General features: G+C 42.6%; 1 protein-coding gene across 4 annotated transcripts; it reads right to left on the bottom strand.

Annotated features, from left to right (window-relative positions):
• Positions 1-524: 524 nt before the first annotated feature.
• On the bottom strand, positions 525-16,811 carry LOC120031766 (protein FAM3C-like). 4 transcript variants are annotated; one of them, XM_038977566.1, is made up of 10 exons: positions 16,686-16,811; positions 13,155-13,211; positions 8,045-8,149; positions 5,848-5,871; positions 5,263-5,386; positions 3,895-3,953; positions 2,902-2,952; positions 2,707-2,791; positions 2,092-2,218; positions 525-1,001 (listed from the first exon to the last, which is right to left on the bottom strand). In XM_038977566.1, the coding sequence occupies exons 2-10, from the start codon at positions 13,165-13,167 to the stop codon at positions 912-914; spliced, it is 678 nt and encodes a 225-aa protein (XP_038833494.1). In that variant the 5' UTR covers positions 13,168-13,211; positions 16,686-16,811; the 3' UTR covers positions 525-911. The 4 variants fall into 4 exon arrangements, with proteins under 4 accessions (XP_038833494.1, XP_038833495.1, XP_038833496.1 ...); XM_038977567.1 differs by lacking the exon at positions 16,686-16,811 and adding an exon at positions 16,603-16,621; XM_038977568.1 differs by lacking the exon at positions 16,686-16,811 and adding an exon at positions 16,102-16,121.
• Between the last annotated feature and the right edge of the window lie 636 nt (positions 16,812-17,447).

The following is a 17,447-nucleotide window of genomic DNA, read 5'->3' as shown; positions in this document are numbered from 1 at the left end:
TGATAAGAACAAAAAAGTCAGTCGCAATGAGGTAATCAAAGCTTTAGGAGAGCCAAGTGGAAGAGATGTGATGCAGAGAGTTAGTAGTCTTTAAAGTACACCAGAGATACTGGGGAAAGTAAGATCTAGCCACAAAATCAAAACCTAGTCATCTTCGTAACGTATCAATCTATTTCTTGAATGGTTTTTCCAAGGCTGTCAAGGTGCCAATAAAATTTGTTTATCAAATCAGCAAAACCAGCTAAATATTTCCCTTAAATATCTATAGATTTTTACTGAAACACTTACGTACACGACCCCCATCCATGACCCCCAAGTCAAAATCCCCACTAACAAGCTTTAGCTATATGCTTCCTCATTCATTCCACTCCCAAACCACACAAAAACTAACAATTTAAAAAAAGACCAATCACTAAAGATAAAAAGCTATAATATAAATTCACTCTTAACAAGGATCTTAAGCCATATTGCTTTCCTAGATCTTATATTACAATACGGATGTTCAAAAGTTTGCTACTTCTTTCTAGTTCTATTTACAAATTTCACAGTGATCTTGGTACATTCTGCTGAATAACCAATAACAGGAATTTCTGCCATACCAGCTACCCTTCCATTCCTCTTTCTATAAATAGACAATACCTTGACACACACAAACACAGGAAGATACAAGGATGCTCCCTGACGTCAAACACTGATTGCTGCAAACATTGACAGCTGCAACACAGAGGGACAGTCTCTAAAATACAAAGGCTGTGTTGGTGTTAGCATTGGGTGGAGGGAGGTTTCACCATTATTAGAGCCATCATAGGAAAGTTTGCAAGTACACTATTTTAAGAGAAGAATGGGAGACGCATCCAAAGGCGTGAAGGTGTCGGCTATGAAGGGAACTTTCGAGGGTTCAAGTGAAAAGATCACTCCTGTCTTTGGGGTATGCAGCCTTCCATCTCCAGCACCTCGGGCCAGCCCTCGTACTTGTTGGTGTCGGCGTTGTTCTTTATGTGCTGTAGAGGCAGAGAGAGGTTTTGGATTAGACCCAATGTCAGCATCCTAAATGGCAGCCTATTCCCTATATAATGCAAGTGTTTTGTGCACTACAAAAGGGAATAGGGTGCCATTTGGGAAGCACAATGCATGGCCCCTCTTGTCTGATAAGGCTGTGTGTGTACCGGCACAGCGATCACAAACAATGTCCCAAGGACACATAAGGGAGGATGGAAAGTCAATATTGAAGGAGTGCCTGTTCACTCAGGGACAACATGTTCAAGGGTCAGATGGAAATGTAAAAAGACAGTATTCTCAAAATTGTCTTCTCTGGTATATCTCAGATAATGAAATCAATAGTTCAGAACTGTAAAGAAGCAAACCTAAAATCATGGAGCGGCTGTGTTTTACGTATCTTATAGAGCAATTTTGTTGTTTACAAACAAACGTCACGTTCGAGTGATTCACTCCTGCATTCTCGCGTCAAATAGCCCCGTTGCAGGATAGTTATACGCTGATGTCGGGACCTTGACAAACAGTGAGAGATGACCATGATCACCAGACTGATGACTAGAGCTATGCTCAACAAGTAGATTGTTCTGGCTTTATCTAGCTCCATTTGGGATATTTCACCTTGCCTCGCTAGGTAATCCATCCTCCGATGACATCTGTGACGTTGTAGACGAGGGGTGCTCAACTCTTGCCCTACAAGGTCCGGAGTCTGCTGGTTCTGTTCTACCTGATAATTAATTGCGCACACACACTGTGTCCCGAGTCTAAATCAGTCCCTGATTAGAGGGGAACAATGAAAAGATGCAGTGGGACTGGCTTGGAGGTCCAGAGTTGAGTCTGAGGGTTGTAGACGATGACATGTATGAAGTGCATCTGGATGTCGCGCAACTCTTTATGACAGGGCTGGAAAATGAGTCTGTATCATGATAAATTGTATTTCTATAGACAAAGTTCCATCGGTTGTGCTCAACTGAAGCCATGATATTTCAACGGGGAGGTGAAAAAGTCCCATGTGAACAGACCAGAAAGAAAAAAATGTGAACAAACCAGGTTAAGGAGGATAAAGATTTAAAAAAGGGGGGGGGGGGTTAAAGTTACCTGCTCAAAGGGACTCTTGGTCTTGATCCCTTTGCCTCCCACAAAGATCCAGTTGTCCCTGAAGCCTAATGTGCTGATGCTGGAACTGCCAAGTTCACCAATCATCTTCTTGGACTCGTCGTTCAGCCTGTGGACCGCAAAGCAGGGTCGTATTCATTTGTGCACACCGTAGCGAAACGTTTCACAGTAAAAATAAAACATTTCTCATTGGATAAGTTCAGGTAGTCCCTCCCCATTTCAGTCCTTTTGCTAGTGAATACACAGCTAGAATGTCATTGAGTCTGTAGACTAGACACTTAAATATCTCTACCTACCACTCCTTCCTTTACTTGAACCTTTTCTCTTAGTCACCATTGTTATACATCAGTAATTGGTGACTACTCCTTTAATATCAGCAGTTATGGTGAAATTCATTTACATTTCCCCGTAGTCAGCTAATGGGTTTATTTAAGTGATAGTCATTTGTCTACAAGGGTTCAATTCAGTCCCTGGAGGAACGAAACAGATTGATCAAGACACAACTGAAGTATTTGCCTAAGCTTAAAATTATAATCTAAGAATTCATGGAGAAGTTAAATGCTGAATGTGTATCTTTTTTCAGTTAGGAACACCTACTTTGAGGCCGAATCGTCAAACGTGGCCATCATCACTACTGTTCCTTCTTCAATAGTCTTCAGGAATGTGATGAGCGTGTTGACATCTGCCCACACAACAAATACAAGACTGGTTTGCCTAGTCCGCCTGCCTAGTCAAGAGACACACCATGACACGGAAACAACACAGGAAATCTAACTGAAACTAAGGCCTCACCTCCCGCCCACATGTCAAAGTAGTCTGTCTTGATGAGGTCCCCTGTCTTTCCTGTGGAGAACAAACAACTTGTTCACGACAAGGTAATGTACGCTCACAGGCTAACTCCTATCATGAATAGTACATGCATAGTAGTACATTAGTGAATAGTACATTCAACGACAATGGAAAGTACTGTTTACACTGAGTGTACAAAACATTAAGAACACCTCTTTCAATGACAGACTGACCAGGTGAAAGCTATGATCCCTTATTGATGTCACTATACTACTTCAATCGGTGTAGATGAACAGGAGAAGACAGGTCAAAAGGATTTTTAAGCCTTGAGACATGGATTGTGTATGTTTGCCATTTAGAAGGTGAATTTGCAAGAGGAAAATATTTAAATGCCTTTGAACGGGGTATGGTAGTAGGTGCCAGGCAGGCACACCGATTTGTGTCAAGAACTGCAACGCTGCTGGGTTTTTCACACCAAGTTTCCAGTGTGTATCAAGAATGGTCCACTACCCAAATGACATCAAGCCAACTTGACAACTGTGGGAACACATTGGAGTCAACATCCCTGTGGAACGCTTTGACACATTGTAGATTCCATGCCCTGACAAATTGAGGCTGTTCTGAGGGCAAAAGGGGGTGCAACTCAATATTAGGAAGGTGTTCTTAATGTTTTGTACACTCAGTGTGTATGAACAGCGGTATGGACGGGTTAGCATTGAAGTAGTTAACCAAGGCAGGGATGGGCAACTACAGTCCAGAGGGGCCATGTTGTTTGCAGGCTTTTGTTCCAGCCCAGCACTAACAGCCATCTACGCATTCTACACATCCTCAAAGGACTCGAGCTGCCAATCCCTGAACAAAGTAAATGTTTCACACACCAGATGTCATTTTCAAATGTCATATTACTCACAGATGTAATCATGTAAAACAACCGATTTGACTACAAGGAGAAGTACTGTTTGTCTATGGTATGTAGCAGTGACAAGGCTAGTTTACCGTTAACCAGGGCGATGTTAATTCCTCTGCCCACGTTGTTCTTGACGCCACTCATCAATCTGAAAGGACAAAAGAAGCCTTGTGACAGTGAGCCTGCATGTATTTTATTGGGTACTTTGTGGTTAGGTTAGTCACACCCTGGTCGTATAGCGTCGACACAAAAATAAATAAAAGACTTATTCCTAACCAGACTTGATTCCCTTGAAGCAATGCCTGAGGAATTGGATTTCAATAACACGGATGCAGAATGCCACAAGAGTCAGTCAACAGTTAATTAAAGAGGGTTAACAGTCAACAGGTTGCTTCAGGCATGTTTAAATTGAATCCCCACCTCAGTTACGATATAGTTCATACCGGTCTACGCTAGTCTGTCTAGGAATCTATAAAATAAGAATAGAAATTCATCCTGTAGAACAGACATGGATAATTGTGCTGTAGAATATCCTATTGTGTCAGCCTTGCACTCTAGATATCTACCTGGCAATAGATGTTTACATTTTAGTCATTTAGCAGACGCTCTTATGCACAGCGACTTACAGTTAAGATAGTCAGGTGAGACAACCACATAAGTCATAGTAAGTGCTGTAAATTCTTTCAAATAAAAAGTAGTTATCAGCAAAGTCAGTGCTAGTAGGAAAAGTCAAGTGCAAGGTTTTTTGTGTGTGTGTGGGGGGGGGGGGGGGGGGATAAAACATGTCTTATTTAAAACAACTTTTTTCTAATTAGGCCCCTGCGTATAGGTTGAGAGGGATGTGGGTCTTTGGTTGTACTGTTAATATAGGTTGAGAGGGATGTGGGTCTTTGGTTGTACTGTTAATATAGGTTGAGAGGGATGTGGGTCTTTGGTTGTACTGTTAATATAGGTTGAGAGGGATGTGGGTCTTTGGTTGTACTGTTAATATAGGTTGAGAGGGATGTGAGTCTTTGGTTGTACTGTTAATATAGGTTGAGAGGGATGTGGGTCTTTGGTTGTACTGTTAATATAGGTTGAGAGGGATGTGGGTCTTTGGTTGTACTGTTAATATAGGTTGAGAGGGATGTGGGTCTTTGGTTGTACTGTTAATATAGGTTGAGAGGGGGTGGGTCTTTGGTTGTACTGTTAATATAGGTTGAGAGGGGGTGGGTCTTTGGTTGTACTGTTAATATAGGTTGAGAGGGGGTGGGTCTTTGGTTGTACTGTTAATATAGGTTGAGAGGGGGTGGGTCTTTGGTTGTACTGTTAATATAGGTTGAGAGGGGGTGGGTCTTTGGTTGTACTGTTAATATAGGTTGAGAGGGATGTGGGTCTTTGGTTGTACTGTTAATATAGGTTGAGAGGGATGTGGGTCTTTGGTTGTACTGTTAATATAGGTCTATCATGTCTCTTACATGTTGTCCTCCAGGCAGATTTTGGGACCCACAACACTGGCTGCTCCGCTGGCCATCTTAAAGGAGAAGTGTCCCTCAGGACATGGCTTGGAGAGGCCACACTTGTAGCGGTCCAGTCTGGTAGCTGTGAATGGAATTCCAAACAGAGTATACAATACGAACACACTTTAGCGCGCACCCCCCCCCCCCCATCAAACACACACCCAATATCAGCGAACACGTACATATCTAGGCCCTGCAAACACAGTCTACTATTACACACACAGCTTGAATCTCTCACACGCACAATATAACTCACACACCTACAGAACAAGCCAGACTATTTACATAGGACTCAGCAGCTAAAGAACCAAAACATTCACAATAAAGGCCAGGTGGTAACTATACAATACACACAGATGAACTACTTCGCTCCTAACACTTAAGCATACATGGTAAGGTGTTGCCATGGTTTGTTAAGAGAAGATCAGCCCTGATTTTCAAATACCACGGGGAGAAAAAATGAGAAATGTAACTTGATTGATTGCGGGAATCAGGAATTAGGTTAAAGTGATGTAACAGGAGAAGTTATTGAAGTATACTTACGGCCTTCCTCTACAGGCATAGACCCTGTTGTGGAGGGACAGAAACAGACAAGTTAGACTCGAGTTTCAGATGTCATTATGACATTAGCCCGTGAGCTCATGAGTTCCTTATTTAAGAAAGTTAAAACACTGAACTTTGCACAAAATCTGTCTCTGGCCTTTTAGCATCCCACATCTCCATGTGAAATCAGATTTATCGTTTAAAAAAACATGCCCTAGCAAATACTCTTCTACTTGCCGGCGCAACCTAAAACATTATCCCAGTTTGATATCCTGCTTGTGTACTCATTCAGATATCAGCTAAAAAATAGCACATGGCTAGCTAGTTGGCTAAAGCCGGTTCTACCACTTCACAATAGCCTGGAATCACTGGTTATTACTAATAAACTAAACATTTTGAGAGGGTGGATTCTTGTTGTTTGGTTTACTGTTTGAACAGTCGCAGAGATTATATTTGGTTACAAATACAAAATAGGCTACTTTAATGAATAACCTGTAGATCAGAACAAGGAACCGAGAGAAAACACTGCCCCCGCGGCTGCAGAAGGAATGATACCGAGAGAAAACACTGCCCCCGCGGCTGCAGAAGGAATGATACCGAGAGAAAACACTGCCCCCGCGGCTGCAGAAGGAATGATACCGAGAGAAAACACTGCCCCCGCGGCTGCAGAAGGAATGATACCGAGAGAAAACACTGCCCCCGCGGCTGCAGAAGGAATGATACCGAGAGAAAACACTGCCCCCACGACTGCAGAAGGAATGATACCGAGCGTCTCAATTTCCAGGTAGTACAAAAGTACGCCCGAATGCCAGAAAGTATTACAAGGAGCCACCCCTTTTGTGACGAAAAATAACATTGCGCTACGCACCTTCAGTCTCCGTAGTGTGAATTTAGCTTCAGCCAGAGACTAAGGGGTGTCGTATGCAGACACAACAAAGCCTTCCTGTCTGCGTATTGTGAATTTAGCTTCAGCCAGAGACTAAGGGGTGTCGTATGCAGACACAACAAAGCCTTCCTGTCTCCATAGTATGAATTTAGCTTCAGCCAGAGACTAAGGGGTGTCGTATGCAGACACAACAAAGCCTTCCTGTCTGCGTATTGTGAATTTAGCTTCAGCCAGAGACTAAGGGGTGTCGTATGCAGACACAACAAAGCCTTCCTGTCTGCGTATTGTGAATTTAGCTTCAGCCAGAGACTAAGGGGTGTCGTATGCAGACACAACAAAGCCTTCCTGTCTCCATAGTATGAATTTAGCTTCAGCCAGAGACTAAGGGGTGTCGTATGCAGACACAACAAAGCCTTCCTGTCTGCGTATTGTGAATTTAGCTTCAGCCAGAGACTAAGGGGTGTCGTATGCAGACACAACAAAGCCTTCCTGTCTGCGTATTGTGAATTTAGCTTCAACCAGAGACTAAGGGGTGTCGTATGCAGACACAACAAAGCCTTCCTGTCTCCATAGTATGAATTTAGCTTCAGCCAGAGACTAAGGGGTGTCGTATGCAGACACGACAAAGCCTTCCTGTCTGCGTATTGTGAATTTAGCTTCAGCCAGAGACTAAGGGGTGTCGTATGCAGACACAACAAAGCCTTCCTGTCTCCATAGTGTGAATTTAGCTTCAGCCAGAGACTAAGGGGTGTCGTATGCAGACACAACAAAGCCTTCCTGTCTGCGTATTGTGAATTTAGCTTCAGCCAGAGACTAAGGGGTGTCGTATGCAGACACAACAAAGCCTTCCTGTCTGCGTATTGTGAATTTAGCTTCAGCCAGAGACTAAGGGGTGTCGTATGCAGACACAACAAAGCCTTCCTGTCTGCGTATTGTGAATTTAGCTTCAGCCAGAGACTAAGGGGTGTCGTATGCAGACACAACAAAGCCTTCCTGTCTGCGTATTGTGAATTTAGCTTCAGCCAGAGACTAAGGGGTGTCGTATGCAGACACAACAAAGCCTTCCTGTCTGCGTATTGTGAATTTAGCTTCAGCCAGAGACTAAGGGGTGTCGTATGCAGACACGACAAAGGTTTTTTGAAGGCCTAAATTTAGAATCCCCGGTGAAGATTATTAATCCTATCTATTGACCGATGTATTCGAAATAATAGCCTTTGAAACTAAGTGATTTCTCTTTGGAATTCCATGCAAGATCAGGCAATAGATTGATATGCAGTTACAACACTGGAAAACACCTGTAACCAAACTCACCAAACACATTCCCCAAATTGAAGTCCATATTAATTTCCAGCAGCTGGAAGGCAAGGAAAACTGCCAGGAAAAAGACCGAAACCAATGCAGCCAACTTCAAGATGCCTGAAGGAAATTAGATACATAGACCAAAGAAAGAGAATGAAGAGATCAATAGACAGAGGGAGAGAGAGAAAATGTAACACTATTTTAACACCATGTCTAATACGTGTGTGATGTCAGATAAGGTCTCTGATGCTAACAGAGAAATTAATTTTCTTGGTGACCTGAACATTGACTGGTTATCTAGTTGTCCTCTCAAGAGGAAGCTTCTTACTGTGACTAATGCCTGTAACATGACCCAAGTTATCACTGAACCAACTAGAGTGTAACCCAATAGTGTTGGATCTGTGACATCCACTTGTATTGATCAGATCTTCACTAAGGCTGCAGAGCTTTGCTCCAAAGCAATATCAGTCCCCATTGGCTGTAGTGACCATAACATTGTGGCAATAACAAGAAAAGCCAAAAGTACCAAAGGTAGGGTCTAAAGTTATGTATAACAGATCATACAAAATGTTCTCAGGACTCTTGTTTAAGATGAAAAACATTTGTTGGCTGATGTGTATAAGGAGGAGAAACCAGATGCAGCACATGGAGTATTTGTAAAATTATTCTTGACAAGCATGCACCTGTTAAGAAACGGAGAACTGTTCGAGCCCCCGGGGTCGATGAACTGAAAAATGGTATGGTTCAAAGAAATGAAGAAAAAGATGACAAACAATTCAGGCTACTCAGCTGATTGGTTGACATACTGTCAATTGTGACATTTTGTGACTCAATAAAAAATAAAAAAAAGAAGAAGAATATTACTAAAAACAAGATAAATTGTTGGGAAAATATTTTGGATCACCTTAAGTTACATTATGGACAGAAACCCCAATTAAATCTACATCGTTCATTGATGTTGATGGGCCATTTTAGCAAAAACTTTTGATATAGCCAAATCATTTCAATGACTATTTCACCGGTAAAGAGGACAAACATTAGTTAGTTAAAACATTGAACCACCATGTGTATTGAAGACCTAATAATGAAAGAGCAGGAATGCCGTTCTGAATTTGGTCAAGTTATTGTGGAATAGGTGGAAAAACAGTTACCATCTATCAATGATAAGCCACCAAGTATAGACAACCTAGATGGGAAACTACTGAGAATGGTAAGACGGTATTGCCACCCCAACTTGCCATGTCTTTAAAACAGGATTGTGTCCACAGGTGTGGAAGAAAGCTAAAGTAATTCTACTACCTAAAAATAGTAAAGCACCCTTTGCTGCCTCTAACATCTGCCCAGTCAGTGTGCTGCCTGTTTTTAGTAAACTGATGGAGAACTGCGTTTGAACAAACGCAATGCTATTTTATAAAGACGACTTTCAGCATGCATATAGGGAAAGGCACTCAACTTGTACTGCACTGACTCATGACTGGCTAAAATAAATTGATTAGATGATAGTTGGAGCTGTATTATTAGGTTTCAGTGAAGCCTTATGTTATTGATCATCATTTCTTATTGAAAAAAACTCACTTGGAATGGCTTTACGTCACCTGCCATCACACGGTTGGAGAGTTACTTATCCAACAGAACCCAGAGTGTTCTTCAATGGAAGCTTCTCTAACATCAGATATGTGCAGTAGTATCCCTCAGGACAGTTTCCTTGGGCCGTCACTCTTCTCTATTTTTACAAATGATTTGCTACTTGTCTTACAAGAAGTTAGAATTACTATGTATGCTGATTGCACACATCACCATCTACAGCCAAGGAGCTCACAGAGACTCTTAGCAAGGACTTACAGTCAGTGTCAGAATGGGAAATTACAATAATCTGGGGTTAAATTCATCTGAAACCAAAAAGCATTGTATTTGGTTCAAAGCATTCTCTTAGACCTAAACTGGAGATGTGCATAAAGGTTGTGAACATTTGTAGTGAAATCCTGCACGGAGCCTTCACCGTGGGCTGCCCCTTTAAGAGCACAGCAGCAGTCAGGAGGGAGATAATAAAGATGGCTCTTCCGGCTCTGTATGGAGGCTCTCGGTCGGCGTGGCAGTTTTGACAGTGTGTTTAACTCTTTGCAGAAGTCTTGTTTATTTTCAGCGTGATTAGTTTGTAAAGTGTTGAAGTTAATCGCCGGTGTTAACGCTCTAGGTCGTGTTTGGAATTTTTGGGGACCGCTCCTGTCATTGATCGAATGGATTAGTAGCAACAGTGTTGCGAAGCTTTGACAAACAAACCATCAGGTGTATCAGTCTGACAGACAGTGCAACTGCAAGCCTGAAGTCAACAGCTAACCCCCCACCCCCCCTCTCCCTCACTAATTTCCCTCTATCGCTCCAGCAAACTTATTTTTTCCCCCACTGCGCTCCCTTTGATGTTCAGTGTCGCTGGACTATTATTGCCCTGCCGGATGTATTTGGGTTGACATTTTAGTAAATTTTTTATTTCACCTTTATTTAACCTGGTAAGCTAGTTGAGAACAAGTTCTCATTTACAACTGCGACCTGGCCAAGACAAAGCAAAGCGACACAAACAACAACACAGAGTTACACATGGAATAAACAAGCATACAGTCAATAACACAATAGAAAAAAAAGAAAGTCTATATACAGTGTGTGCAAATGGCGTGAGGTAGACAAATAGTCCATAGATGCGAAGTAATTACAATTTTGCAAATTAACACTGGAGTGATAAATGAGCAGATGATGATGTGGAAGTAGAGATACTGGTGTGCAAAAGAGCAGAAAAGTAAATAAAAACAATATGGGGATGAGGTAGGTAGATTGGGTGGGCTATTTACAGATGGACTATGTACAGCTGCAGCTATCGGTTAGCTGCTCAGATAGCTGATGTTTAAAGTTAGTGAGGGAAATATAGGTCTCCAGCTTCAGCGATTTTTGCAATTCGTTCCAGTCACTGGCAGCAGAGAACTGGAAGGAAAGGTGGCCAGTGACTGGAACGAATTGCAAAAATCGCAAAGCCCCAATCTGGCTTTGGGGATGACCAGTGAGATATACCTGCTGGAGCGAATGCTACGGGTGGGTGTTGTTATCGTGACCAGTGAGCTGAGATAAGGCGGAGCTTTACCTAGCATAGACTTATAGATGACCTGGAGCCAGTGGGTCTGGCGACAAATATGTAGCGAGGTCCAGCCGACTAGAGCATACAGGTCGCAGCGGTGGGTGGCTTAAGGGGCTTTGGTAACAAAACGGATGGCACTGTGATAGACTGCATCCAGTTTGCTGAGTAGAGTATTGGAAGCTATTTTGTAGATGACATCACCGAAGTCGAGGATCGGTAGGATAGTCAGTTTTACTAGGGTAAGTTTGGCGGCGTGAGTGAAGGAGGCGTTGTTGCGAAATAGAAAGCCGATTCTAGATTTGATTTTGGATTGGAGATGTTTAATATGAGTCTGGAAGGAGAGTTTACAGTCTAGCCAGAAACATAGGTATTTGTAGTTGTCCACATATTCTAGGTCAGAACCGTCCAGGGTAGTGATGCTAGTCGGGCGGGCGCGGACAGCGAACGGTTAAAAGCATGCATTTGGTTTTACTAGCGTTTAAGAGAAGTTGGAGGCCACGGAAGGAGTGTTGTATGGCATTGAAGCTCATTTGGAGGTTAGTTAACACAGTGTCCAAAGAAGGGCCAGATGTATACAGAATGGTGAGGTTAAAGTAAGGTTGCGTGACAGTTTATTGTTTATTATTGCTTGAACAGTATTGATTTTGTGGGGAAATGTTGACATTTAGCAGAGAATATTTTTGGACATTTCAAAGCCTTTGTCTATGAACACACCCCACAAACCCATTTATACACCCCCCCCACTCCTCCACTGGGACGTAATACAGAATATTGCAAGTTCTCTAAGGTTTATGACGGAGTTCTTTGTTGTGAATTGTTTGTATGAAGTGGCCTTTTGAATTGCTCTGCCATTATTCTAGTATGAGGTATTATTGGTGGGGTTACCCCTGTGATGTAACGTGTTTTAGATGGTGTGTCTTATCTTTTCTCTCCACTGGCTATCTGACAAACAGGCTACAATAGTCTAGGCAGTCTCCTGCTGATGTGTTGGTATCTGGTAGTGCTACTCCATACCTGCCTGGCGCCAGAACAAAATCTTTATCCCTCTCTAACAACACCGCTACACATTGAAGAAGCTGAACTCCTAGGAGTAACATTGGATGGTCAGTTATCATTGTCAAGTCATATACAAAGTTGTTGTGAAGATGGTGAGCGGTACAGTATGTATGTTGTGGTATGTTCTGCTTTTTTGACACAAAGATCAACTGTACCAGGCTTTGATCTTGTCTCATAATATGGTCAGGTGCAGCAAAGAAAGACCTAGCGAAGCTGCAGCTGGCTGAGAACAAACACCTTGCCTTTAACTGCACACACACAACATGATAGTCTTTCATGGTTGAGGAGAAGCTGACTACTTCTAGTCTAAGAAAAATGTGTTTTTTTGAAAATGCCTAACCATTTGCATACACTTCAAAATTACATACCTCAGACACACCACTATGGGTTTCTTCACGGTACCCAAACCGAAAACAGATTTTATGTGTCGCTCAGTTATGTATAGAAACATGTCATCGTGGAATGCTCTGGCACCAGAGGTTACTTAAGGTTACATTTAGAAACATATTGTATCACAGCACCTCTCCTCTTTCTGAAGATCTCATTTAACTGTATTGTACATCCGAATGTATATATGAAGTGTGTAAATAGTATTTGCTGTCCATTGGGGTCTTTCTTTCACACACACACACATACCTCTTATTTCTATATTAAAGTCATATCTTATGTTGTTCTTGTCTATTACCGCTCTGTATTTTGTCATGTATTTGTACATGTTGTGTGGACCCCAGGAAGAGTAGCTGCTACATGAGCGGTAGCTAATGGGGTTCCTAATAAACTAAACAAGTAGGCTATAGGCATAGCTATGTTGTACTGTGATGAAGAATATGGTTTGTAGACAGAATAGCCAAGGTAAACAATTGTCACACACTGACCCAAGTAAATGTGATAAAAGTTATGCTAATTGTCAGAAATACAGGTACCTATTATAGCAAAACCTACCTCCAGCTCTCATGTTGGTCCCAAGAATCTGCAGTGAGTGCAACACAATGTATGCCCCTGTTGAAAGACAAAGCAACATGTCAATATTCTCCAGTGTGGAGAGACATACAACGGGAGTGACAGTGATTCGACAGTAAGGTTGACTAGCTAGTTAACTTTGGCTGGTTAGGTAGGATCATGTCACACTACTAGTTGGACATTAGCCTTCCCTCCTGGGTTTAAAACATGACTCACTCACTTAGCCATCTAACTGAGAACAAGGAAGACATGGTAGTTCATAATGGGACGTCTAATTAAATATTGCCAGGAATACATCCACAGCTAGAGGGGTATCCTACGAAGAGGCAATTTTGGTCAACCAGTCATATGAATGCGTCTCACCTTTCAGCCAGGTAAATGTCTTCAGAACTAAACATGCTCCAGGGAAGGCTAAACTCCCTGCCTACTCCACTTACCCTGAATGAAATGACTGAGCCACGAGTTGAGGACCAATGAAATTAGATTTCCTTCCTCTTGCAAAGTTTGCATCATCTTCCGGTTCATTTGAGGAAGATGACTGAAAATATTTGATTAAATTAAATGTTTTTTGGTGTTAAAAATAGTAATGTAGTAATGACAATGTATTTTAAACTTCCCGCAATGTAACACTTGTATGACTTAATCAAAATAAATATTGACAGGAGTGGGGGAAAAAGCGTGCTTGTGCATTAATCAGCACACCAAAGACGGCATTAACGAAGAGTAATAAAATAATAAAGACGCCACTTCTAAAAGCCTATTAAACACCACAGCCTGCTGAATGTGCAAGATAACTTTTCTTTCATTCATTTTGATTTTGGGAGAAATTATGCAAATGCAAATTATTTACTTAAAAATCATACAATGTGATTTTCTGGATTTTTGTTTTAGATTCCGTCTCTCACAGTTGAAGTGTACCTATGACAAAAAGTACAGACCTCTACATGCTTTGTAAGTAAGAAAACCTGCAAAATCGGCAGTGTATCAAATACTTGTTCTCCCCACTGTATGTGAGAATGCTATTCATTGACTACAGCTCAGCGTTCAACACCATAGCACCCTCAAAGCTCATCACTAAGCTAAGGAACCGGGGACTAAACACCTCCCTCTGCAACTGGATCCTGGACTTCCTGACGGGCCGCCTCCAGGTGGTGAGGGTAGGTAGCAACACATCTGCCACACTGATCCGCAACACTGGAGCTCCCCAGGGGTGCGTGCTCAGTCCCCTCCTGTACTCCCTGTTCACCCACGACTGCATGGCCAGGCACGACTCCAACACCATCATTATGTTTGCAGACGACACAACAGTGGTAGGCCTGATCACCGACAAGACAGCCTATAGGGAGGAGGTCAGAGACCTGGCCGGGTGGTGCCAGAATAACAACCTATCCCTTAACGTAACCAAGACTAAGGAAATGATTGTGGACTACAGGAAAAGGAGCACCGAGCACGCCCCCATTCTCATCGACTGGGCTGTAGTGGAGCAGGTTGAGAGCTTCAAGTTCCTTGGTGTCCACATCACCAATAAACTAGAATGGTCCAAACACACCAAGACAGTCGTGAAGAGGGCACGACAAAGCCTATTCCCCCTCAGGACACTAAAAAGATTTGGCATGGGTCCTGAGATCCTCAAAAGGTTCTACAGCTGCAACATTGAGAGCATCCTGACCAGTTGCATCACTGCCTGGTACGGCAATTGCTCGGCCTCTGACCACAAGGCACTACAGAGGGCAGTGCGTACGGCCCAGTACATCACTGGGGCAAAGCTGCATGTCATCCAGGACCTCTACACCAGGCGGTGTCAGAGGAAGGCCCTAAAAATTGTCGAAGCCCCCAGCCACCCCAGTCATAGACTGTTCTCTCTACTACCGCATGGCAAGCGGTACCGGAGTGCCAAGTATAGGACAAAAAGGCTTCTCAAAAGTTTTTACCCCCAAGCCATAAGACTCCTGAACAGGTAACCAAATGGTTACCCGGACTATTTGCATTGTGTGCCCCCAACCCCTCTTTTACACTGCTGCTACTCTCTGTTTATCTTATATGCATAGTCACTTTAACTATACATTCATGTACATACTACCTCAATTGGCCTGACCAACCAGTGCTCCCGCACATTGGCTAACCGGGCTATCTGCATTGAGTCCCACCACCCGCCAACCCCTCTTTTTACGCTACAGCTACTATCTGTTCATCATATATGCATAGTCACTTTAACCATACCTACATGTACATAGTACCTCAATAAGCCTGACTAACCAGTGTTTTGTGTCGCTCCACAAAAGCCGCGGGCCTTGCAGAGCAAGGGGAACCACTACTTCAAGGTCTCAAAGCGAGTGACGTCACCGATTGAAACGCTATTAGCGCGCACCACCGCTAACTAGCTAGCCATTTCACATCGGTTACATCTGGAACCAACAGGACCTGAACAGTTTATAACCCCAAGCCACTGCTAAGTAGTTAACCAAATAGCTACCTGGACAATCTGCATTTACCCTTTTTGCACTGACCGACTCATCACATACGCTGCTGCCATTGTTTTTTTAATCTATCCTGTTGCCGAGTCATTTTATTCCTAGTTAAATGTACATATCTACCTCCGTTATTGTTACTAATTGTGTATTTATTATTACTTTTCTGTTATTTCTCATGTCTTTCTCTCTGCATTGTTGGGAAGGGCCGTAAGTAAACATTTCTCTGTTAGTCTCTCAGGGCACGTGTCAAACTCATTCCATTAAGGTCACTAATTAGTAAAGAACTCCTCTCACCTGGTTGTCTAGACCTTAATTGAAAGGAAAACCCCACAGACACATTCAGGGCAGCTGAATGAAAACGTCCTAGTTTGTACAATTAGTTAGCCAGCAGACCCGACCCGATTGCTCAGCTGCAACTAGGGTTGGAGCCGGCGCGAGATATGGTTCGGAAAACATACCTCAATACAGGGATGGGAAATGCCTTGTAGTCCAAATTGTCATACCAAGAAGATTGAATGACTGCTATGTTGTCCACATGCGAGTTAGCAGGACAGCAGCCATTTTGAAACAATTTGGATTGAGGTTGCTAGCTACGCTTTCCAAACCTTATCTCACGCTGGCTCCAGTCTTAATCGACACCGGAAGTTATACATTTCAGCTTTAATCTACATAGGAAGCCTGTCCGACACTGGTGCAGTTTAAACAATCGTGTCAGCTCTGTTGGCTACACAATTAGTTATGTGTTAGTGTTTGGCTAACATGTGTAGCGAGCTAACAGTAGTCAGCTAACTGTGCAAACTAGACATCAATTTTTCCGAATAAATTACCGTCCCCAAATAAGTAACGTTAAGGTATGGTTAGATTTAGCCATAACTAGCTAGTTATAGCGATTCACAATTTAGTTAGATTCCGTTAACAGTAGCTAGCTAGCCAACCCTAGTCAAAATAGTTATATAAACCTGATTGCCCCAGCAGCAAGTCGATTTAATTGGCATGAGCTAAAAAAAACTGCGAACGTTAGCAAGATAGCTGGCAACTTTACCTGAGAAACGCCACGGTTACAAGCCTTGCCTACACGATGACAGACTCTTCTTCCCTGTTTCAGAAAATCGCTATTTACTTTTCTGGTACTTCAATAATCTACTAAACATAAAGAACGACCAAACATCATTCTTCACCGCCACCTACTGTACTGGAGTGTGAGGCCATTCTCTTCATCTTGAATTCATAGCGGTCCGCAAACAAACGTTTAAGGTGCATACTGCTACGTACTGTCCTGAAGTTTGCGATGAATCACGGTCTACCTAGAAAATAAACAATAAATAAATACCTGCTAAAACCCATCCCAAGCCCCCGAATCCATTCAAATTTATCTATAACCTGCTGAAACAATCCACCATTAGAATTATTCAGCATGTCAACAACATTGAAATAAGGGAATGCTATCTGTACTTTTCTAGGCAAAACCTTCTCAAACCTCAGCAGCACTGATACACGTTCACTTCTTTGACCCTCTTTCCTACTGAGCAAACTTTTGGCCTCAATCACTCTGCCTCCCTTCACATTTTCTTTAATATCAACTATGGACATAGATATTGGGGCCCCAGGGATATGGCTTTTAAGCTTCATAGCCCCAGGGATATGGCTTTTAAGCTTCATCCCAATAAGCTTTTTCCATTTGCAGAATCTTCCTTTTCTGAGCCTGGCTACCACAAAATATTAGCAATTTACCGTTCCAATGAACCGGGATAGTTTGACTTCACCTATCTCTTTCTCCAAGGCATTGGTTAGTCGGATAGGGTGT

Source organism: Salvelinus namaycush, chromosome 38 (genome assembly GCF_016432855.1).
Source record: "Salvelinus namaycush isolate Seneca chromosome 38, SaNama_1.0, whole genome shotgun sequence".
Classification (NCBI taxonomy): domain Eukaryota; kingdom Metazoa; phylum Chordata; class Actinopteri; order Salmoniformes; family Salmonidae; genus Salvelinus; species Salvelinus namaycush.
Note: the sequence above shows the minus strand (reverse complement) of the source record. Positions and strands in the feature narration are given on the sequence as shown.

Bases quoted from the DNA above. Each gene is read 5' to 3' on its own strand.
- LOC120031766 (XM_038977566.1), bottom strand. The intron at 5,872-8,044 runs GTGAGTTTGGTT...CCTCCACAACAG, and splicing joins CAATTTGGGGAATGTGTTTG to GGTCTATGCCTGTAGAGGAA. The intron at 2,792-2,901 runs GTGAGGCCTTAG...TTGTGTGGGCAG, and splicing joins CTTTGACATGTGGGCGGGAG to ATGTCAACACGCTCATCACA.